Below are 24,746 nucleotides of genomic sequence, written 5' to 3'. Positions count from 1 at the left end.
AGTTATTTTAGATATTTAAGACAAAAAGAATTGCTCATGATATGTCATTAACATATTTGCATTTTTATTTTAATGGTTATTCCTTGTGATAATGGCTTACTCAGAGACATAAGCTATAGTATAATTACAATTTGGAATTATTTTATAATTATACATAAATGTTACTTTAAGCTACAGTAGTAGACAGTATATGTAGAAGTGAGTAAGGCAAGTCTTCAGGTATGAGAAAGCCTCCCTGTGCTGGATTCTGAGCATTAATTTATCCCTCTGCAGGCAAAAGCCTTAGTGAAAGGAGAGAGATTTACAGGTTAAATAGTACTTTAAAAGGAAACAGGAACCCAAGAGTAAAGAAAAATAATGTTAAACCACCAGGTGGTAAATGACTCTCCACATGTAAATGTCTCTTCTTCCTGCAGTAAAGCTGGCATTGGTGAAATTTTTGAAGGCCACCAAGGACCTGTCACAGGAATCAATTGTCACATGGCAGTGGGTCCAATTGACTTTTCTCATCTCTTCGTCACATCATCATTTGACTGGACAGTCAAATTGTGGACCACAAAGGTGAGAAATCTGAGTTGGGATGGGGTGAGTAACACTACTTGTGAAATTGCTGTTGTCAGAAATATTTCAGTACTGTCTATATCAGGTCCTAAGAATCAATTAATTGAAAGGCTGTGCTTAGAATAGGTGTAGTGATAAAATTAGTAAAACATATAGCTAGTGTCACTCTCAATCATATTTGCCCTAGAGCATACCAAACTCTTTAAAGGTTGCTTCAGCTGGCCTGTATTTCATTATTAACCCTAGTGCTGAGCAGTTTCACTAGGCAAGCAGATTAGGATGTCTTGTACTCCCAGTCATCAAACAATTCATGCAGCACTCCCTGTGCAGGCTAAATCGCAAGGCTTATACTATGCACAGTGGTGGTGCAGCAGCAGGAACACTTTCTTCTGATGAAGCAACAGGGAAAGCACATGTATGACTTAGTGCAATCAATATCACTTATGAAATTCACTGCTGTAGGATGCTGTGATAGCCAAAAAGTATAAATTGTCCCAGTGACATTAAACACTGGAAGCTGGGAGGAAATACATGTTGGAACTTACGTTCATGACCACCATGGATCTGTTTCTGACTACTCTGTGGACGTCTCCCTGTGACCTCTTACAGAGAGAGCACTATGAACAGCAGAAATTCTGCAGTTCTGTGAAACTTGGAAACCCCAACACCCCATGAGGCAGACTAAATAGACCAACTTGGTTTATTGTATAGGCTGAGTAAAACAGCAGAATGAAAGGTAAAATCCTAATTATATAAGTAATCTAAATTTATTTTGGTCAAGCACCAGAGTAGAGAAATGCCTTCCAAATGCCAGGGTTTTGTCTTTACCAACTTGTTTTTATGCCTGTGTTTGGTTCACATCTTTAGCCACGCCTGGTAGAGTTCCAGTACTAGAAGCTGACCCCAGTCAGGAAGTATCTCAGTGTGTGTTCTTCCAAGACATCAGAGCTTAGAGATGCTAGAACAGATGCACAGCAAATGTAAATACAAAAGTGATGAGAAGGGCTCATGTGACAGCTTTGTGCTGGAAACAGAAGCACAGTTACCTACATAATAACTTGAATCAGCTTCCACAGTAGCTTTCCAATGCATTTGTTAATGGTCTGATCCAATGTGTGTGCTAATTAACAGGTATCTTTTCCTGAGCCACAGTGGATGGTTGTGATTTGAGCATTACATTTTAGGAAACTTGTAATAAGAAAGATGCATGATTTTCCCAATGTAACCATATACATCAGTAGACCCAGCCTTAACCAATGCAGAAGGAGGGCAGGCTGGAATGGATCTGGGATGGGTCCTACATGGTAAATGGTAGAAAGGGCTGCAGGGTAACCAAGTGATGGAGACCTTAGGGGTTAGCTCACTGGGGGCTAGTCCATTTGTCTGAGACAAGGGAGTCCTAGACAGTGGTAACTGGTAGCAAGGGAATACTGGAGTGTATTCAGTTGAAGCTGAGTGAGGGGAGAAGAATTGTGGGGAGTAGGGGAAGATGAAAGGCAGGTATTGAATTCCAAACACATGTCAAGAAAAGTCTAGGATGAGTATATGACCCTCATCTTAAGGGTGAATATGGCAATAAAGGCCTCATCCATCTGCAGCTTAAATGAAATTCTATTAAGCGATAATAAAGCCTGTTTTTTTATTTTAAACTCTTGGGATTTTAGAATTTAGCAGTAACACTAACACAGCTTATTTTGGGCACAAAGACACTGCAGATAGTAATACACAGTTATCCTTGTGGAATACTTCAGTGTCAAAATCGTTGGGTCTGATTCTGTTCAAGACAATCAGTTTTCAAAGAACCAAACCATTTAAATTTCTGGTATCTATCAAGCTGTGGCTCATCTGGCAAGAAGGGCTTCCTGAGAAAGCTATTTGACCAAGCTGATGCAAGCTCTGATGTGCATGTGACACACCACAGCACCCCTCAGAGCTGGAAGGCACATTGCTGTATTGGATTTCTTGCTTTCCTCTGGAGCAGGTTTGATCAGCAGCAGCCCCAGGCTGCTGCTCTGCCAGCCACTGCCCTGTGAAGACATCCTCTGAGACACTAAACAAGTTCTTGAACTGTGATGAATATTTTCTTTTTCTTCCCATTTGACTGCATCAGAAGTTTACTTCTATACTGTCTGTATAATTCCCTTGGCTGGAACTACCACATATTTAGAGCTTTCTTTGTTCATTTCTCATTATCAAAGCCCAGTCAACCAGTGGGCTCTGAACAAATCCATCAGTATTTTTGATTCTCTGGAAAAAAAACAGTGGATATGAAATAGTGTTATGAAGTATTGAGTGGCTTATAAGATTTTACTCAGAATTGTTTTATTCCTTTGGTTTCTTATCTGTAAATTTAATCTCCCTATCAGCATCCAATGCCATATTGCTTTCCTGCTTCTACCAGTGTTGTCTACTTAATCCTGTGCACATTATATTCTTTGGTCATGAAATTCAATTCCTCTCTGTTTCACAGGTTCAGAGTCAATGTCCAATTGTAAAGTGAACCATAAAAGCTTTGTGTTTATATTGTCTATTGATGTTGTGTAGCATCCTGGGGTGCTTACAAGAAAGGCACTTTCGTAGCAGGCATTTGACTGATGGATTGAAAGCACCATCTCCCTTAAAAACTCTCACTTGTCATTTTATAATCTGTTTTTGTGGTTAACACATTTTCTATCCAAAGGCAGTTCAACCAGGTGACTGAGAATAAGGTTTGCACTAACAGAAGAATGAGAGTTTTGCAGATAACACTAATACAAGGTTCACATTATCATCCACCACATTAGCCAATAATTAGATCCCTGGGTGAATAGCAAGCAACCAGAAGCAACAGGAAAAGAAAAGGAAATTGCAAAGATAGTCTCTTGATAACTAGGGCATTACCTGGTTCCTGATGAAGTTAGCAGGGCTTTCAACTTGAATACATGCTACACGATGTGGGCAACTCTTGGATGCAGAGCTGTCGAAGGGAAGTCGTGATGTGAAGTGTCTGTGGAGCTCTGCCCTTAATTAGGTAGTGTTGGTATGATGCTTTGAAGAGGTAAAGTGCTGAGTGGAAATGCTAAGTGTTGTTAATTAATTAAGCACTAATCCTCATGAATGAATAGCATGAGGTTAAATAATGAAATGTAAGTATTGTTATTATTACAGCAATTGCTGTTTGGAGTGCAAATTTTTTGATATTGTATCAAGGGACATGAGCTGTCTTGGAATTGTTAAAGTATAGCAAAACATAAGCTAGTTTCAGCTAAGGGCTAAAAGAATGCTTGTTTGCTGCCGAGGGACTTAGCAAAAGTCTGGATAAACAGCTTGATTTTCTTAGCTCTTTCATCCTTCACATATCTCCTTTAGCTCTTATCCTTCCTTTGAGAGAAGCTGTTAATCATAGAATCATAGAATCAGCTGGGTTGGAAAAGACCTCTGACATCATCAAGTCCAACCCTTGATCCAACACCACCGTGGTTACTAGACCATGGCACTAGTGCCACATCCAGTCTCATCTTACAAACCTCCAGGGACAGGGAATCTACCACCTCCCTGGGCAGCCCTTTCCAATGACTGATTACCCTGTCTGTAAAGAATTTCTTCCTAATATCTAACCTAAACCTCCCCTGGCAGAGCCTAAGACCATGCCCTCTTGTCTTACTGATAGTTACCTGGGAGAAGAGACCAACCCCCACCTGGCTATAACCTCCTTTCACGTAGCTGTAGAGAGTGATGAGGTCTCCCCTGAGCCTCCTCTTCTCCAGGCTAAACAACCCCAGCTCCCTCAGCCTCTCCTCAGAGGACTTGTGCTCGAGTCCCTTCACCAGCCTCGTTGCTCTTCACTGGACCTGCTCCAGCACCTCAATATCCTTCCTGAACTGAGGGGCCCAGAACTGGACACAGTACTCCAGGTGTGGCCTCACCAGCGCTGAGTTCAGGGGTGAATCACTTCCCTGGTCCTGCTGGCCACACTGTTCCTGATACAGAACAGGATGCCATTGGCCTTCTTGGCCACCTGGGCACACTGCTGGCTCATGTTCAGCTTCCTGTCAATCCAAACTCCCAGGTCCTTTTCTGCCTGGCTGCTCTCCAGCCACTCTGTCCCCAGCCTGTAGCACTGCAGGGGGTTGTTGTGGCCAAAGTGCAGGACCCGGCACTTGGCCTTGTTGAACCTCATCCCATTGGAATCAGCCCAACTCTCCAACCTACCCAGGTCCCTCTGCAGAGCCCTCCTGCCTTCCAGATGATCGACGCTCTCCCCAACTTAGTGTCATCTGCAAATTTGCTGATGATGGACTCAATCCCTTCATCTAAATCATCAATAAAGATATTAAACAGAACTGGGCCCAACACTGATCCCTGGGGGACACCACTAGTGACCAGCCGCCAACTGGTGACTTGTGGAAAATGTTCCTATTCCAGTGAATGTGCAGTGATTTATGAAGAGTGCAGGGCTCCACAAGAGTATCCTGTAAGCCAGTGGTTTGGGCACCAAGCCCTGCTGCCAAGGTCTGAGTAGAATAGGAGCATGTGTCTTCCCTAAGGGCAGGAAGTCCTGTAACGATCTTGGCATTTTGCTCTGAGCTGTATCTTATGCCTATGAACAACTCTGGTTTCACTGACAGTAGAATCTTCTCAGAGTAAAGCTCTGATTTTAATGTGCTGACACTCCTAGATGGAAACCAGTTTTGTCCATTTGGGGCCAGCCCTACTTCTTGAGTTTGTAACAGGATCAGACAGGCCTCCACCAGCAAAATGGGACTGGTGAAATGCAGAGGTTACTCATGTACCTTATTTTACCTACACTTAGGTGTAGACAAGAGCTGGAATTTCACTTTTGAACATATTCATTCTTAATGTTGTTTTCTAAGCTTTCCTAAATCCTTTGGGCCATATCTTCTCACATTATCACATACGGCATTTTAGATGACTCTTACTGCATATGAAGTTGGATCCTTCTGGTCCTTTATTATTTAGAGCTTCCATACTTTGGTTTCTTATGCAGTCACTGGAAAGAAGTAACTGTAATGCATACATTAGACATCTCTTTGAGGTACCACCATTACTTCCCACCACTGAGTATACAGGAGCCCAAATCTGGCAGATAATCAGTTTTTGTAGCTTTTGATGGCTGTCTTGCATCTAGGCAGTCTCAGGTCATATCCAAACTGGCAGATGTGTCAGCTCTTTTGAGCTCCTGAGTCTGTCTTCTTATTCTGGCTTCTCCCAAACCACTACCAGGAAGAGATCAGCTTCTTTATCCCACGCCAAACACACGCATAGCTATACCTTGGTTTGCAGCCAGAATCCTGTGGAATCCTTTTTTACTCCTCTCTCTGACTGATTTCGGTGGGGCTCAAACGTCTATCTCAGAGGAGGATTTCCCTCCTCTTCTATTGGATACCTATCTAGAATGGTCTCCCTCACTGCTGCATTAAAACACAGAGGTCCTTTTTGACTCTGCTCATAAAGCAATCACCTTCGACATCATTCATTTCCAGTGCGGGCTTTTCTCTTTGATAAAAGCAAATGTTAATTTTATCTGATTATGGGTAATGACAAAGGGTGATAAAATAGCATTCTGGGATTTCATGGAAATGGTCTCTCTGTGGTGTGAGTTCAGAATTTTGAGTTTTGTCCAAAAACAAAGCAATGAATGAATTTGTTTCAGAGCTTGCTTTCTGTCAAAAGGCCAAGCTGACTTGGGGAAGAGGGTGGAGTTGCCTGTTCAGACAGGATTTTTTTAGGTTTTGCCCTTTACCTCTGGAGCCAGAGGTCTGGCTGTCATCCAGCTGTTTAAAAAAAAAAAGAAGATTATGGTATTTTCTAGGTAATTTAAAAGAGCAAGACCAAAGTGAAGTCAGGTGGCTCGAAATCAGCCCCAAGTTCTTCACATGAAATGTTTCTCATGATTTTGGTTTTCTCTGTAGCCATACTTGAAAAGTGATAGGAAAATATTCTTCAGCTGGCCAACATATTGCATTTACTCACACAAACTATGGTGCTTCTTTGTGAAACATTTTGTGAAGAATGGCACACACAGAGAGAAAAATAAAACAGTCATCTGAAATACCAAGGCTGTTCTAAAAAACTCAGTGGGCTAAACTGTATTTCAGAAAACCCTAATATAAATCCAGCTGTAGCAGTGAAAGCTTTATTTGCACATGGAAAGCAGAATTTGATTTCAGGAGCTCATATAATTTGCTGCAATCAAAATGCAAACCTCCCACTGACAGTTCTGTTGCTGTCAGAATTACGCTGGTGGACCAAGCTCGCATGTAATAGTGAAACATTTCAGGACAATTATCAATATATAAAGCCCAGGACTTCTTCTCTAATGGAAATTTTCTCCCATCTGCTTCATGCAGCCATCCTTTCTCTGCTATGTGGGAGACTTTTGTTATCAGTAAAAAAAAGATGGAATCTTTCAAAGTCCTACAGGATGGAGTTGTCTTCAATAATAATTAGCCTCAGAATCATTGCTTGCTGACCCATGAAAGCTCTGCAGGCATCCTGGTGGCAGCAGCTACAAATACTAATCTTGACTATTTAGCAGACAGTGCCGTAACATCAGTCTGTGTCTGCTGTCTTACGATGTTCCTCACGCTCCTGCTTCTGCTTCCTGGCAGCTGGAACTGCAGTAGCAGGGTCACTTGAAAGCCTGGCAATTCTCTGAGTACACATGCAATGCTGGGCCAGGTACCCTGTGATGAAGCAGCATTTTCCATTAAAAGAAAAATTTAATTTTTAGGGGCCTCATACTGAATGTTCCTGTCAGAATCACAGGGGTGGGAAACAACCAAACCGCAGCTACATTATTCCACTCCTCTCCTTGCCTTGCAATTTGAGCTAAACTACCTCTCTTTAACCCGAAGCAGGGAGACCAGTCCCATCGACTCCAACAGAGGTACATTCAGGACTTAAGTGCATGCCACTGCCCCTCCTGCGTGACAGGAAAGCACTACCACAGTGAACCAGCTTCTCCCTAAGCATCCCACTCATTCTCCAGCTCTGCTTCCTTATCTCATTTATGGGGGATATAAATAAGGAGTGGCAGCTGGAGGGACAAGACCAAATCTGCCCTTTGGTGTTTCACTCTGTTTTCAGTGTTTCTTCTGACCAGGATTTGGTCATTCTTCCAACAGTCTAGGAAAAACATACCTTGCTCGTATTTCTCAGCAAGTCCTTCAAGAGCTTCTCTGAAAAAAATATCCGATTATGGTAACATAAAGGCAGGAGTATGAGCTACAGAAACTGAATCAGTTTGCTAAGTAGGGACAGGAAGACTTTCTGTAGTGTTTAGAGCTTCTGAAAAGGATTTGAAACATTTTTAGAAGTAGGGAGAATTTCCAAAGAAAATGATAGTATTTCTAAAGAAATCTTGTGACACAAATGCATAGTTAGTAGCTTAGAATGAAGTGCTGTCCTGCTTAAAACATGTTTTAAATAAAAGGTGGAAAACTTGATTAACCTTTAGCAATGAAGTCAGCAGTCTGAGGAAATACAGAACAAATGGTGAATACCTGTGCAGGCTTCTCCATTGTTGCCATCTGCACTGCATCCAGCTTGATGTTGGTAAGTGAAGAATAGAATATTAAACCTCACACAGTGAAAACCTATAGGCACAACCCTTGTAAGCATGGAGTAGATTGGGAACGAAACTGGATGATCTAAAATGCAGAAACAAGAAATACACCAGCCTGGCCAATTGGAACTGGGGACAAAAGTGAGCTGGGAACACTGTAACCTGGTCTGCATATTATCTTCTTCATAAAAATCTTTCTTAAGCCTGTTTTGTAGAGTTTCAAGGCCTTACATACAGTTTGATGTTAGTAAAGCTCATCCATTGCAAGCAGACCTGTTAAGTAATTTAAATTTACATTAGACATCAAGTAATACACATTTATCTCAAACTCACTGAAAATAGATCCTCAGCTAATACGCAGTGGTGAAGAGGAATGCTATGCTTTCTGCTTTTTTTTCTTCAGAAAATGAAAAGGTATTTTTCCATTGGATAAGTGGAAAGGCAGGATAGAAGAGAACTACAGAAGTCTAGCAGCACAGCCGGAACCTCTGCAAAGGACTTAAAACAGTTAAGAAGGATTAACCAAATAAGCAGTTTACCTGTCAGTAAAGCTAGCTTCCACAGATTCCAAAAGGCTATCTCTACAGATTCCAAAAGCTCTGCTGTTTGACTTTCTGATGCTCTTAAAAGTCAGGTGTGGTCTGGCTTCCCAAGTTCTTTTATTTTTTTCTTCATGCCACAGTATTAGATATTAATATCACTTCTCATTAAAACCTCCTGTACCAGCCATCAAACCTTTTCTTCTTTGCTTCCTTCTTTTATGCTCAGCCGTGACGCTTTGACTTTGAAGGAAACCACAAAAATGTAATCATCAGGTTATCTCCAGACTTGGTCTGCTCTCATAGCCCCTTTCCTTTCGGTCTCACCCTTGTCCCCTCCTCCATCTGTAATAATTCCCACATGCTTATGCAAAAATATTGGACTTTCTTTTATTATTGGCAATTAAGAAAGGCAACAGTTTCAGCATCTCCGCAAGAACAATCATTTCTAAAAGTGAACAGTTTTCTGCCTTGTCTGTCTGCAACTTTTAGGATGCCAAAAAACCCAATCAGCATGACAATACTACAGTACTTAAACAAAACAGGGCTGTGAAGAGTGTAGGGATTATTTCCGCACTCATTTCTTTCCCCCTGTTGCTACTGAATCTAAAAATTAAGCCTGTTGCCTTGCCCAATCAAGTTAGCTTAGACTTGATTCAGTGACCTAATAATTCTCCAAGAGTGAGGTGGCATAACATATACATAGCTCATAACCCAGTGAAATGTCCTTTGAGTCCCAGAGGCTCATCTGTGATCCAGCACTGAAACTGACACTCAGAAGGAATTTTAAGACAGGTAAAGGAGCTTTTACTCATGTAACTCAATTTAGGGCATCTCAGTTAGCCAGTGACATTGGGTGGCTAAAGTTGAACACCCTCCTTTTGCTTTCCCATTGTCATCCTCGAAGTTTGGCTAGTCCTGGAAAAGGTGGAGCAGACTACAAGTTGTGAGTTGTATAGTATTGGGGTCTGTGGGATAATGATACCCTTTGTGGAGAATGCAGACAGGCTTTGCTCAGGGATGTACTTGTAACTAGTACCTCTGATTTTTGACATCTAGTAACAGTTCCTGAGATTGCTGTGTCTTTTAAAAACTAATACAAACTGAACTAAGTCAAGTCCCATGAGTATAGGTATCAAAGTAGGAACTATTGGATAATCCTAGATCATCATAACTATTAGAAAACAGATTTGGGAGAAACATGGTAGTCCACAACTGGCAAAATTCCTGCAGAGATCTATCAGTCTGAATAAAAACCAGGGCTGCTTTAACTCCATACAGATGGAAAACATGAAGGCTTGCAAGAGTAGTAGAGCCTTACACAGAGCAGAGGTCTTAACTCCTCACCACAAGAGGTATGCACAAATAACCCTAAACATCTAATAGCTGGTGTCCCAAGAAGGAGACCATTGAAGGGGGAAAGGTCAAAACCAGAATAAAGCTGAGTAGAGGAGTATTTACCTCAAAATTCTCAGGAGCTTTTAGTTTCTTTTTATACTGTCTGTACCTTTTGAGTTGGCCTGACTAAATGGCAGGGTCAGAAAGGAAAAAATGAGCCTGGATTCAGCAAAACAGTAAGATGTCTCTCTCAAGGTGGAGAAGACTGGGCCTAGTAGCTAGGGTTCCATAAAATACTGAACGAGCTCAGATCCTAACCTGAGTGGAAGTCCCATAAGCTGTGCCCTGTCTCAGTTTCATTTGCATCCCTCTGGTCAGTGTGACACCACAACACTTGCTTTAAAGAAAGAAGATTTTTGCTTCCCTATGTGTTATCTCTGCTGAAAAAGATGTCTGACACCATTTTGTAGGGGTTTGTGGGTTTTTTTAATCAACAAAGACTATTTATGCAATATTTGGTCCCATGGGGCCAAATTCATAGAACTGTAGAATGGTTTGAATGGGAAGGAACTTTAAAAATCATCTAGGGCCAGACACAGGAGCAGACACTCTGCTCAGGACCACTTTGGCTCTGCTTTTTCCAAGTGCCTGAGGCCTTGAGCTTGAGCCTAAACAAACACATCAGCTTCTTCAGGAAGTTTCTACGCCAAGGACTAATGAATCTGTCTCATATTTGCTGCCCACCTAGAAAAATCAAACTACCTTGAATCAACTTACAATACTGCACAACACTCATGGTTGTTGTTAATATGGTGTGAGCCAGAAGTTTGTGTTTGGCTTATACTCTTTAGAATGGAAGACAATGGAGTGGAAGGAACGAAGTAGAGACAGCAGAGTGTGTGGTATCACCAAACATCTGTACTGCTGAAGATACAGTCTAGAGAAGTACCTTTAAGGGGAACTGACACTCACAGAAATTGTGCCAATGTGTAAAACGCTCCTTTCACGAAACATGCAAAGCCAATAACTTTTTCCATGGCTTTTCAGAAGTCAGATGCTAGTTAAAACCTGTGGATATGCGTACATTCCTCTATATGGATAATTAGCTACTTTATGTGTGGTGCCTCCTCGATTAAAGAAAATTCTTCTATGCAAATAAGTGGAATAGACTGGTCAAATTTATACGCGGAAAAAACCCTTCTTTTATATAAATACGTAGAATTTATTTAGGTGAGTTTCTTACTTCATAGACAAGTGTTAGTTCCTAGACAGCTCCTGGCTATTTAAAATGTTCACCCTTCATTGTCCTTTTAAGGAATGCCTATATACAAACACTGAGGAGGAACAATTGATTTTGACAACATACTTAAACAAATGACACAAAACCACATGTCTTGGAATTGGCTTTTTTGCTTTTTCCACTAAATGATCAAGCCCCGTCCTTTTGGAATCAATGGCAAAATTCCATTGATTCCAGAGGGCCACATTTTCACCCTACCCTCTTCTTTTTCAGTAATAAGTAGATTTGGCCCAAGTTTGTCTGAAGATACTGCTTTAAAAGTATTTCTTCTGCTCTGAATAACGGAGTGCATTGATATTTAAGAATGAAAGCTCATCAAGTTTAAATTTCAGTTGTTTCATAATAATAGCCATATGTTAGTTATAGATTATGTAAGTCTGAAGTTTTGGTAATCTAAAACTGCTTTAAAGTGACCTTTACGTGGTTCACATTTCAACGTTTTCTAAAAGCGGTCCGTATCGGTCCTTACTCATAAATCCCTACATTAAAAGAATGTGCAGGCCCAGGCCCTTAGTTAACAGGCTTACAGTAAGGAAGTGCTGTGAACATTTATACACACACTTGACCTCACAAATCTAGTCTTCACAATGAAATCAACGTAACTGCTCTCAGAGGACAAAATCAGACCAGAATGAAATGTCAACTAAGAAAGACCACTTACTATTGAAGATGGGATGGGAAGCAAGAGGGACCTCCAGCCTGACCTGATACAGTTGTTACATTCTTCTCTAGTTAAATAGTGCAAGAAAATAAGACATAGTATGGGAAATACCTTTTTTTTTCAGTAGTGGCTAGTCAGGCTGGGGAGGCAGAGATACTGTGGGCAGCATGAGGCTGTAGCTCAGCTCCACTACCACTGCCTGGTGTTGCCATATGATTTCTCCTCGATTTCCCAACCACACTGCAGATGATCTTGTCTTTTGTTTGGGGTGCTCAGAATTGGGCTGCAATTTCTTATTTCTTTGCAGTGCTCCATTCCCTATTCACCTCCATTTGTGTGCCTTTCCTTACATAATTCATCATGGCTGAGCTTCGCGAACGAAGATTTGGGAAGGCTTTATCCACATTTGTTACAGGCACGTTGGTGACTTATGAGGCCAATACGTGACAGACATATCCGGTTGCAAAAGGCACAACAGAAAGACTCCTTAGATGGTGTATTCCGCAAGACACGGTTCTTCCTGCGTTGCCTTTTCTCCTCGAGAGTGATCTTGCGTGTGTTCTCAAAGGCATCCGCAGCGTTATAGATGCTGTGTCTCCAGGCCTCCCGATTTGAGGCCAGAGTGGACCAATTATGGTGATCAATAAGGCCAAGGCTGAGATGTTGTTTCAGGGAGTCCTTGAATCTTTTCTTCGGGGCTCCTCTCTTGCGGCAGCCAGTGGCAAGTTCACCATAGAGCAAGATCTTAGGGAGGCGGTGGTCCTTCATCCTGGAGACGTGCTTTCTAAAAAGCCATATTACTCCTGTTGTCCTCTGACTTTCTATCTGACTGAATATTTCCACTGTTATAGTAAAGGTGTCTGATTTTTGCTTTTCACATCAAATACGAGCACTTCAAGTGTTTTTATTTTGATAACAGGGAAACCAAGGCACATCAGCTAAAGCTATTTGCCAGACTATATAGCATGAGCACAGCAAGATACAGACTAGCACCAAATCTCCTGATCCTTCCCTCTAATGCCTTGGTGTTTAAGCATTCTTTGGAAAATAAACTAGCAGAACTAAAAAAGAAGATTAAAAATGTGCCACACTCAAAATAAGATCAAAACAATTTTGATATGCTGACAAAAAGGAAATGCTGATTGAAGTCTGCTTCAAATTGATTGATATCTTAATAGGCCTCTAACTTCTGTGGAATTTTGTTATTTCACCCATGACATTAAATGTTAAAGTGCTATATGTGCAGCACTTTTCCCCTGAAGAAGAAAAATACCATTCACTAGCAGCTGATGAGACTTCCTTTTCTTTTGGTGTACTACTATCTTTAATGGCCACTTTTCCAGAATTTAGACCCTTGATATATTTGAACCTAAATCAGATGTTTTCACTGAAAATACAGAATGCAGCAGATAGACATTGGGAGTCCATACAGCCCATGGCAGCACAGAGAGATTACAGATGTGAATGCACACCTGTCCCATGTGCAGTGCTTCCCACTCCAACATCCATCGAAGCACCATGGGGCACAAGGGAACTAAAGCAAAAAGTAGCAAGGACCCAGCTGTAAATAGATATAAAACCAGCTGCTTTATTGCCCTAAATTAATAATATATGAAAAAAAAGCTATTCAAGAACTGCAATCAGTTGCTCCAGTTTTTTGAAAAATAATTAATGGCTGTATACATTAAGGTGCTGAGGCCACTGTATCTTTCGTAAAAAATGCACAGGGGTGCATTCCAGAGGGACGAGACCGAGTAGTTTTAGCGGTGCGACTTGGACACTCTCAAGGCACCCTCCACGGAGCTGCATTTCCCGGGAACGGGGGGCAGCGGGTGCCCGTTCGGCCGTGCCCCTCTCGCCAAGCAGGCGGCAGGAAACGGCAGCAGAAGGAGGGAGGGAGTGAGGGAGACCCTCGGAGAAGCCCCATTGTTTAGATTTCTGTCACAAGACACGAGAATACTTAATTTCTTTCGTCTCTGGAGTTTTCATTATCATTCAAATTTCATTTTCCATTAATTGATCGGGGATTAGCGAAGCCATTATGCAAAAATTAAAAGACAAGGCAAATGCGATGAATAATTTATGAGGGACAATTACACTTTATTCCTGGTGCACTTCCTAACTTCCCTCCGACTCCCCGCCTGCTGCAGATGACAGCCTTCCCTCCCTCCCTCCCTCCCTCCCTCCCTCCCGGCCGAGCGGAGCCGGGCCGGGTGCGGGCAGCCCGAGGCTCCCCCGGGTGCTGCCGCCGCCCGCCGCCAGGTGTCAGGCGCCGCCCGCGGTGCGCGGGGGGCCGCGGAGGCGCCGCGCTGCTCCCGCCGCTCTCACGATCCTTATCGGAGCGACCGCCAGCGCGCTGGGCTCGGGCGGCAGCGGCGGTGCCTGCCCGCTGCCTGCTCCCTGCCTGCATCCCGCACCCCCTCCCGCGGCCGGGCAGCCGGCCTGGAGCGGGAGCAGCCACGGGCGCTCCCCGCCCTCTCCCCATCATCCTCGCGTCCCACACCCCTCACACCGGGCATCTCATTTATCCCACCGGACAGTTGTTGCCCCATTAAAGTGCAGTCCCGCCCTTCGCGGAGGACCTTTCATCTGGGGAAGTTTTATGACACTTTGTAAATGTGCAAAGTTTTTAATTAGACTCGCCAGACAGCCCCAGGCAGCACTAGCGCCACGAAGTCTTCATGCCGCTCTCTGCTTTACAGCACAACAAGCCGCTCTACTCCTTTGAAGACAATGCCGACTATGTCTACGATGTCATGTGGTCGCCAGTGCATCCCGCGCTCTTCGCCTGCGTGGACGGGATGGGGCGCCTGGATCTGTGGAACCTGAATAACGACACCGAGGTGAGGCGGCGCGGCGGCGGCCGGCGGTGGGGAGGCGAGGGCGGGCGGCGGGGCGGCGGGGAGACCTTAACCCTGTGAGGGCCGGCGGCGCTGCCGAGCACCCCCGCGCCGTCCTCCCCGCGGGCTCTGCGGGAGCGCCGCGCTCCCTCGGGGCGATGGCAGCCCGGCGTCGGCCGCTCCCGCGCCCCGGGGCGCGGCGGGAGGGGAGGGCACGTCCCGCTGCCGGGGGCTCCCGCCCGCCCCCCTCCCGCGCCCGCCTTCCCTCTCTCCCTCCCTCGCGCGCTCCCTGCCCTGCGGCGGGGCTGCTGCGCTCGATACCTGTCAGGGGCGGGAGGGCCGACTCCGGCACCCCCGGCAGAAAGCCAACACAATTAAATGCCGCGGTGCCGGCTCGGGGAGGAGGCTCCCTCCCGCTCTGTTATTTTAAGCTGCACTTTTTAAACCGCGCCCGTTCTGCAGGTTTTTTTTATCCACTCTCCCCGTTTCTGGTACACGACGCTCCAAGCGCCAGGTTTGCGATGCCCGCCCTCGCCCAGGTGGTCACACCTTGGCAGGCCGGCCACAGGCTGCCAGCGGGGACCGAGGCGCCGGGCAGCCTTTCGCCAGGGCTCATGTTGCACTGGGAGATTTCATTTCTCTCCCTATTTATTATCCTCTGCTCCAAATTCTCTGGAGATTATAACTTGGAAGCCCCGTACTGGTGCCTCCATCGTGTCAGAAACCCAGTATGTGCCCCTGCATCTCCCCTCGCCTCCCAACTTTGAGTCGCTAGGTACCCCACTTCAGTCTTTTAATGCACAGGGCATCTGTCTCTCATGTTATTTGGTACTTTATACCCTCACCTTTTTTTTCCTTAAACTTTGCTGTGGAACTTAAAGGCACAAATGTAAGTGACAACAAGTTTTCTTTCCATTGTTATTAACTAAATAGTGGGAGGAATTATTAACTAACTGGGGAGGAAACATCTCACCTTCGAATTTTGCTGATGAGAAAAGATTAATCAGAGTGCTTTTAGCAAAGATTGAGACTGGTCAACACTGCATTTTTTGAAAAAAAATATTTTAAATGTGCCAAACACCCTTTTTTCTCCTATTATTTCAGATTTTTAAAAATGCCAGGAACTATTTTTTCTTTATTTGAGTTTCTCCCAAAAACGTTTTTGAGCAAACCTGTCACATCACCTGAAGTCAGTCTTAGATAGCCAGCAATCAGTATTCAGCACGAGAAGTGTTTTTCCACACACAAAGTCTTGCATGGTTTTACTTAACGCAATGTAAAATTAAGAACAAACAGTAAGAAAATAAAAGGTCACGTATTCGCTGACCGGTTTCTATTTATATCCAAAAAAAGAGAAGACAAAAGAGCAAGCAACAGCATTTTTCTCCGTGCACTCTATTTTTTTTATTATTATTTTTTTAAGATTAGTTTGACCATTACTATGCCTTTCCTGTAACATGCTATGCATTTCAGACAGAATAAAATACGGGTGCAGTTTATGGCTTCGAGTGAGTGGTGCTTGCCATAAATAAGCACAGACAGGTAAGAGGAACCAGCACCGGGCACTGCACTGTCAAGGGGAGCAGTGAGGCCTTTTGAAGTGCTCTGAGCAGGAAGCAGTGCAGCCTTTTTAATTAGAGCACATACAGCTGGAGGATATACAGGAGGAGTCTCCTCAGAATTTATTTTGGGAAGGGAGGGACATATCCTTCAGGTGTTCTCATTAATGCAGGCTTAAACACAGAGCATAAACCCCAGCATTTTGCGAAGAAAAAAAAATAACCCTTTCCCCCCAAATACCAGGGCTGAAATCCTGCTCTGCTTGAAATCAACTGATGTTTTGCCATTTCACCCAGTGAGACCATAACTTCTTTCCAAAAAATTAATATGGACCGCTTGATCCCATTCCCATCAATAGCAAGGCTGTACATAGCAAACTGCTGTGCATTTTCGGTGTGTTTACATATAAATACATAGGAACATCAGGAAAAAAAATTAATTTCAAGCTTGATCTTGCTTTTATTCTGCATGCAAGGCCACCCGTGATTTCACAAGTTATTTCCGTTCTGAGAGGTCAAAATCAACTCTCATGTGAGGATCAGAATGGAGTTATTTCCGTGATCTCTGAGCTTTGTATTTTTATGAAAACCGACTTGGGGTCTCTGGATGCAGAAATACCATTTGGTTTCCTTACTGAGCATGGATGAAACAAATTAAAAAATCTATATAAATGATAAACTGGCAGATTCTGAATAGCTGTGAAGTTTGGTTATGCAGGAGAAGAAGCAAAAGTACCTCTGAAAGAGAGAACTGTAAACAGTTCTTCCGAACATCGTAACTGAAAGTGATTGTTGTTTGCTTTTACCCTCTATCTGATAGATCATAATTAGTTAATAATTTTCAATAAATCTGTAATTGATTACACCGTTTAAGTCTGCACAGCTATTTGCTAAGAAAAACTCCTTGTCAGCACTTTTGCCTTTGTAATAAGAGATCTTGAAACACCTATTTTTAAAATCATTATTACTTTTAGATGTCAGATATGTGATGTCAAAGTATTTGTGAAGACAGTAGAAAATGACAGGTCTATTACTGTGTTTAACTGCTAGTTATTGATAAAAATCTCTGCATTAGAACTAGATGTGATTGTTATTAATGAGTTTTGGTTTTGTTTAATATGGGGAATAAGCTATATTATTCTTTAGGTGTTATTTTGAAAATCAGTTAAGAAGAAAACACCTGGGTTTAGTTACAATATGCTACCTTCAAATTTTTTAACTGCAATGGAGTTTCCACTAGCGTTACTCCCCATATTTATTAAAAACATTTTTCCTGAGAGGTAGATGTTTTCTGATCAAAATAACTAAGATCATTTGACTGTACCACGGGTTTAATCATTATAAATTCTCAAAATCCCAGTGCAAACTAGTAAGGCTATCGGTGTATTTCATATTGATCTCTGAATATCAGAAATTGTTTTTGTAATAGCAATGAAAACAGTCACGTTTTATTTTATATCTGATAAATTAATGTAAAAAACCTTTAAAAGAAAAAAAATCCTTACCCACTGTGTCATTCTTTTGCAAACTGAATATTATTTTTATGGATCGGTATAGTGAGGTTTGCAAATAGTTTCAGGATAGCAAATGCCGATTTCTTACCTTTGTGTCTGTATTTCTTTTTTGATCAAGACTGGAGAAGATCTCTAGGTGATTGAGGAGTCTGTCTATGAACCGATATGAAACTGACTTAGAAGGTTGCTTATTTCTTCTGTGTTATATCCCATTCAAATGTTCTTGGGGTTTTTTTGCATGCCATACCTTAGCTTTGCAATTGTGAGGATGGTATCTATATCTAGAAACAGATAACAGATGTATTTGCAAGCAGGTTTTGACACTACATAAGCAGTAAAAATAATAATATAAAAGCCATACTCTTATCATGCAAGTTTTTTTGACTGCATCTTTCTTAATGTTATTTGTTAAAATTTCATTTCAAAATTGTTAAAAATTTGACAAGCGAAAACTTCAGAGAATTTATATAGTATTTCAAATGTGATTTTTAAAAACATAATGCTACCATTATAAGTAAACTCTTATCTTGAAATCTAAAATAGGCATGTGCAATTTAACCTATCACTACTGAGAGCAGATAAATCTATTTTAAGATACCATGGGTTTATTATATTTCTCTCTGTATCACTGGAGAAAAGGCTTTTTATTTAGATTTTTAAAGACTTTCATTACTGCTTTTTATTTGGTTAGACAGCTTTGTGGATTAGTAACAGGATTTTTCAAAATCATTGGGTTTTGAAAAAAATCATGGGTTATGTCTTGTGTCTGTGGCACGCATGCTGCTTATTTTTATGTGGAACACTGAAAAAATGCTGTATTCACAAAAACAAACAAAAAAACCCCCAACCAAACCAAAACCCAGCTTTAGAGTTATGTATTTCAATCTCCTGAAAGATTTTGTGAAAATTCAATGCCTTAAATATTCACTATATATTTGTACACGAAACAAATGTCTTTGATCTACAGTTTTCTGAGAATCATAGCTGATTAGTGGCTTAGTCCTCTACAATGTGGCATTTAGTTTTTGAAAAATTCTGTTTCCAAATGTTATGAAATTAATTTTGGCTGGAATTAAAATAGCTTTTTTTTTTTTTCCCCCTAGAAATCAGTGATCGCAGCAGCAAAACTTGCTTGTTTTCTGCTGTGATTTTTATCATGGATCAATGACTCCCTGTCAGCTTAAGGCCATTGACTCTCACTTAGGTAACAGACTTGGGACAAGGAGTTAGTGCGTGCCAGGTTTTTTGGGTGATACTGTCTTGGACAGGACCTAGGCCTTGCACAATGGGGACATGAATCCCGTAGTTATTTGCATTTGAATGACTTCTTAGAGGGGGGAGGATGGTATCTGCTTTCTGATTGCTATCAAGTGTTATTTCTACATCATTTTGCAAACAAAACCCTCTTGCGTTCCACATGTGGGGCTCACGACAGTACCATGAACCCCTTGGAAAAGGTGGAGCTTTAGCTTTGGTGGGTTTGTTGTGCTTGAGGTTCCAGTTGGTTTTGCAGCTGTGTCAGGGTCGGTGAGGAGGAGCAGGGAGCCTCCAGGGGGAGAGGGTCAAGGGAAGCAGCCCTGTTTCCCAGTCCTTGTCCAGCTGCTGGCGTGGCAGCACACACGCTGCAGCTGTAACAAGAGTCTCAGCAAGTCTGCAAAGGTTGAGCTTCCTGCTGTCACTCCTCTTGTGTGACACAATGAAGGCACTAGAGCTGAGGAGAAGGTGACTGGCATGGAAGCTGTACAATGTTTACTTAAAAATAATTTTTCTCCTGGATTGTTGGACATATCTCACAAGAACAATATAAAGCTACAGCCACAGAACAAAGATGAAGTTAGCAAAATGCTGGTTTTGTTAATCTTGCCAGTTTGTCAATGTTCAGACTAGGCTTTAATAAATACGACCTTGAAATTGCTCTCTTTCTTTCTGCTGCATTGTGCTGACAGTGAGAATGGAAGGAGTACCTGTCACTCCTCCCAAGGTAGCCTGGACCTGGATTCCTGTCCAGCTACATCTTTTTGCCTGGTCTGCTCTCCAATTCTGTGCCCATTTATAGATTCCAGGGCATTCCTTTGTCCTCATCTCTCTGTGTGACCAAGACATTTTCCCACCATGTGGATCTGGTGGAGGAGCTGCTTTTGCAGCTATCCTCTCCCATTTGCCCTGACCTAAAAAGCACTGAAACTAAACAGCCTTGTTTGGAAGACTGTTATGCCAAGCTACAGGCTCTTTGCTCAGGCAGGTTCTTCTATTAAAGGCAGCTGGGTGGAGCATTAGCAGGCTTGCAGGTTACTGTCATTTGTCTTATGAGGTGACCTAAATCAACTGAGTGATCCACCTATCTGGGACAAACACCCACAGAGTTCCTTCCTTCTGCAGCATCTTTTGATGCCCTCATTCCAGCATAGATTACAAATACTTCTCCTGTGATCATGTTCGCTGCTTTATTCATCCCACACATTAACCAGAATCTTTATGTATTCTTGTGGATCACCTGTTAAGTTGGTTGACTTGGGGCAGGGAGGGGGGGTTGGAAATTAGACAGCATCCATGTGTATTTAAAGCAGAAGTAATCTCCTGGGGATGTAAAAGAGAATTGTGGGAATATATTGTAGGAGTTCCTAAATGTCAACTCAGCTGTTCTCACTTCTGCTGTGTCCTCACTCTAAAGTGATTAGCTCAGGACTTTTCTGACATAAATACTTAAGTTTCTACCTCTGCATCTAGCTGCAGAGGTGAGTATGGATTCAAAAGATGTGTCAGCATGAATACAGGGATGTGTCTGCTGACCGTCAGGTTATCTGGGCCTGAGTCAGAGTCCAGAAGCCAGGGCAGGACTGAAGCTAAGTCCTACCCTCAGCTGGTTCTTGGTCGTCTTAGTGACTTTTGAGAAAAAAAGCAGATGCAGTTTTGCGTGTTTCCAGGATTAAGGGGTAAAAAACCCTTTCATTTACAGCCCTTTCTCACGGAAAAGTCTTGCCTGCTCTTGCGATCTCTTACTCTTTCCTCTTTTTAGCACATCTGATCAAAGAAATAACGAACCCTTTTTTTTTCTCCCCCTAGTGAGGGTTCTGTGTTTCTTCCAGCAATGCCAAGGGACTTTGGCTCACCCAGCTAAGCAGGGCATTCAAAACTGACCCTGGGTTTGTAGGCAGTGTGATTTTATTGTGCTTCCTGTTCCTATTGTTTCAACAGGTTCCCACAGCCAGCGTCACCATAGAAGGAGCCTCTGCCCTCAACCGTGTCCGCTGGGCCCAGGCTGGGAAGGAGGTAGCAGTTGGTGATTCAGAAGGCCGCATATGGATCTATGATGTTGGAGAGGTATTATTGTTTTGGGGAGTTTTGTGGGTTTGGTTTGGCTTTTTGTTTGTTTGTTTTGTTTTGTTTTGTTTTGTTTGTTAAGTTCATCCTGGGGATTGAAATATCCAAGTTTGAGAAAGAATAAGCCAGATTTCTTTCAGTGGAGTCCCCACTGAATTTGGGTTGCCAACGTGTGTTAGTCATAAAGTTACCTTGTAAAAGAGTTAACTCATTAAAGTATCATGAGAGAAGTTTCTTTTGAAAGTTTTCATTGTTTTTAAAACTGTTTTTTTAATGGTTCTCTGGGTACAGTTGGACAAACTTAAAAGAATATAAAGAGAAAAATCAAGGTGCAAAAAGAGACTGTGCTGTTCTGAAGTTGGTCCTGAAGGATTCACCTTTCCAGTAGCTCTTATTTTATGACTGGCTTAATGCTGTACATTTTTCTTAGCATGACACGTACAGAATGCATCTGTTCTTTTGATACTGCATGATGCTTCATATGTCTCAATATGTGCAAAAGTACTAACAGGAGGAAATGAGAGGTGTCATTGTGGAGGATGGTAGGTGCATGCATGATAAAAGCGTATGCAGGTGCTGAGAATAGCAGGATACATGTTCAATGTCTAAGGCTGCTCTCAGTTCACTCTGCTACATCTTATAACAAATACCTAAACTGCAGTGTGTTTGGCAGTGATGAATCTACCTCTTTGTTGATGAATGCTGTATAAAGTGTTCCATTGGCATTACAATCCCTTGGAACAGTTAAGAGTGAATCTCTGAGCAATCAGCTTTTATGTAGAGAATTTGTTTTCCGTCATTATCTGTGATAGGATACTGAGATATCCATCTCTACACGGTAGGGAAACATTATAGAATGCATACAGAATTATCTGTAACTCTCATAAAGTGATTTTATGGCCCATAGCAAAATTGCTTGTGCGTGACTCATATTTTTGGATTGCATTCACTTGTGCAGGAGTTGCCCTTCCTCACAAATGTTTGCTGAAACTTCTTGCCATATTGTTAGCATAATCTCTAAATTGTCTAAGGTTACTGTGCTCAGATTTCCGCTGTGATGCTGGCAAGTCAGGCTGGTTTTATTTATTTTTCATTTTTACATGATTGTTCTGAAAAAGTGGTTTTTTCTGTCTTTCAAGTGATATGACAGGCTATGGAAATGTCTTTGATGACAGCACAGAGTGATCTTTTCTGGGAGATGGGCTGTAGAAATGTCTCTTTTTCATATCATACACCAAATCATTCATAGGATTGTTTACCCCTGCAAACTCACTCAGGAGAAAATAGATTTAGTGTTCTATACGGAAGTAGTAATATTTTAAGGTTTTGGCCTTTCCTCTATGTAATCAGACGTCAGCTTGCAAAATGAGTCACAGTGATACACCCGGATAAAAAAAGGCTTCTATTACTTGAAGAAGAAAAGAGAGTCATTCAACAGTATTGGTTTGTGTGAGTCCAGTTCAGTGGGACATAAAGGGCTTTGCTTCATGGATGTTGCATGTCCTGCCCGTGCAGAGCCTCAGTGTCTCCAGCTCAGCTCTGTATGCAGTTATGTAAACCAATGGATGTCCATCCACATGGCTGCTGACAGACCATTGTAAACCCTCCTCCTCTCCCGTAAGGAGTGAAGGAGCTCATTAATTTGTTGCCTAGTTCATTCTGGCAGTATCGGTCTCTGCCATAATTCCTGTATCAAATTCAGAAGAGGTGATCTGGGCTGCAACAACTTCAGATGCTACTGGGGCTGCTGTATTGTAGTGCCTTTTTCTGATTTGGAAAAGAAGGGTGTTCATATATTGTCCAGCCCAGCTTTTCTCACTATAAAGCCTCAAGTGAGATGCAGAAATACTTTGCAGCTCAAGAGTCTGGAACCGAGGGGGCATGTACAGTGAATAACAGCCAGTCCATAAAGAGCTCTTTGATGAGTGAATCCATGCTTAGCTGTCCTCAGGCATGACGCATGGGGGGACTCACAGTGTGCACATGCAGTTTTGGAAGTGTCTGGCAGAAAAATGGCAGCCTCTAAGGCTCTGCTTTACTTCAGTGTGCAGTCACCAGCCAGTTCCTTGTCTCAGCTGGCATCCTCCTTTGACGGTCCTTTTTGTATGGGTTTGATTTTGGGATGTGACGGGGTCAGTCTGACAATTTAAAAGGGGCAGCCCTTCCCCTGCCAGCCACCTCTACCCATATTCCTCGCTGTCCAGTTTTTGTGTAGGCAGCAGTGCTTGTTAGCACTCGTGTGGTGGGAGGCAGATCAGTAGAGAAGTATTTATTTGTTTGGTTTCTTTTCTGTGGAGTAGTTTTCTTCATGAACTGACGCAGTGTAGGAATAGATGAGCGAGCATGTGGCTGAGGTCGAGGGGCTGGGAGCTGGACTGTACAGCACCTGACAGGACCTAACTTTTGTATTTGACCCAGAAGTGTTGCAAATCCTGACACTAAGCTGTGACAGTTGACCTTTCAGTAATAACGCTCTTCCCATCTCCTACAACATCAGCTTCTGAAAAGGCCTCATCACTGGAAGAACTCATCCTTGCCTGACTGATAACTCAGTAGCATCCACTTGTTTGAAGGTGCATCTCTGATTTGGGAAGATGGGTGTGATTACTTGCATTAGAAAGTCAGCAGGCCACTTTACAAAGACCCTAAATACACTCGCCAAAACCATTCATGCTCCACTTATACTGCACCCTTTTTAAAACCTTTCTTTTCATGTGACTGTTCCAAATACCATGTGAGATTAGCTGTAAATGCATAAAACATTGCTTCCATTAGAAAAAAATGTGATTATATTTGTATTTTAATAAAGCACAGTGTCTTTGAATTTCACATCACCAGATAAACAGTTTTTCTTACCTGTTTAAACAGACAGCATTGACTCCATTAATTTTGATTAAAACAGAAAACATCAGGTTATCAAATCATTAAGGAAAAGAAATAACTGGTAGGAATTTTTACTTTGGTAGATTCATCATGGTTTTAAGGAACTATCCTAGAGAGCAGTAAAGTTTACTGCTGCTATTAACCCATACGGTGTAAAGAGAAAACATATGACCTAAGTGAAAAACATAGGACATGAGGGCTAACCTTGCGTCCTTTGTGAAGGCAAGGAGTGTGAGATCTGGGATGCTTTTGCTTGTGTAAGAATTTAGGGTTTGGCCCTTGTTGATATGTTATCCAGACATGGTTTTTATGACACAGGAAATGTCAGAAACATAAAGAACATGTCAGGGTCCATGACCAGGGAGTTAAAAATAATGGTGACATTTTCAGTTAGGCTATACAATGTTATCTCCTTAGAGTATGTAGTTTTAGTTGTTTGATTTCAGCATCGCATCTGAAAATAACTGAACACATTTATTTTCACAGTGAGGGGTCTATTTTCTCCTCTATATGTGTGCTTTATGCCCATTAGCATTAATGGGAGTTACACACACACTTCCAGGGGAGAGGAGACTTAAATAGTCCATATAGATGTGCTCTTGTGGATCAGTAAGCACTGACTTAAAGAATGTAAATTATAAAATGAAGTAAAAACCAAAACAC

At 42.3% G+C, this 24,746-nt stretch overlaps 1 protein-coding gene across 10 annotated transcripts in view; it reads left to right on the top strand.

Annotated features, from left to right (window-relative positions):
* Positions 1–24,746, top strand: part of DYNC1I1 (dynein cytoplasmic 1 intermediate chain 1) — a 185,875-nt gene that overhangs the window by 146,817 nt on the left and 14,312 nt on the right. For all 10 annotated transcript variants that reach the window (XM_032710370.1, XM_032710423.1, XM_032710362.1 and 7 more), the window contains exons 14-16: positions 417–561; positions 14,669–14,809; positions 21,075–21,200. In XM_032710370.1, the coding sequence (XP_032566261.1) occupies positions 417–561; positions 14,669–14,809; positions 21,075–21,200 (412 nt within the window). The remainder of the gene's footprint in view (positions 1–416; positions 562–14,668; positions 14,810–21,074; positions 21,201–24,746) is intronic.

The sequence above is a fragment of the Chiroxiphia lanceolata genome, chromosome 1 (genome assembly GCF_009829145.1).
Source record: "Chiroxiphia lanceolata isolate bChiLan1 chromosome 1, bChiLan1.pri, whole genome shotgun sequence".
In the NCBI taxonomy this organism is placed as follows: domain Eukaryota; kingdom Metazoa; phylum Chordata; class Aves; order Passeriformes; family Pipridae; genus Chiroxiphia; species Chiroxiphia lanceolata.
The sequence above is the reverse complement of the archived record's forward strand: the minus strand, read 5'-3'. Positions and strand labels throughout refer to the sequence as shown.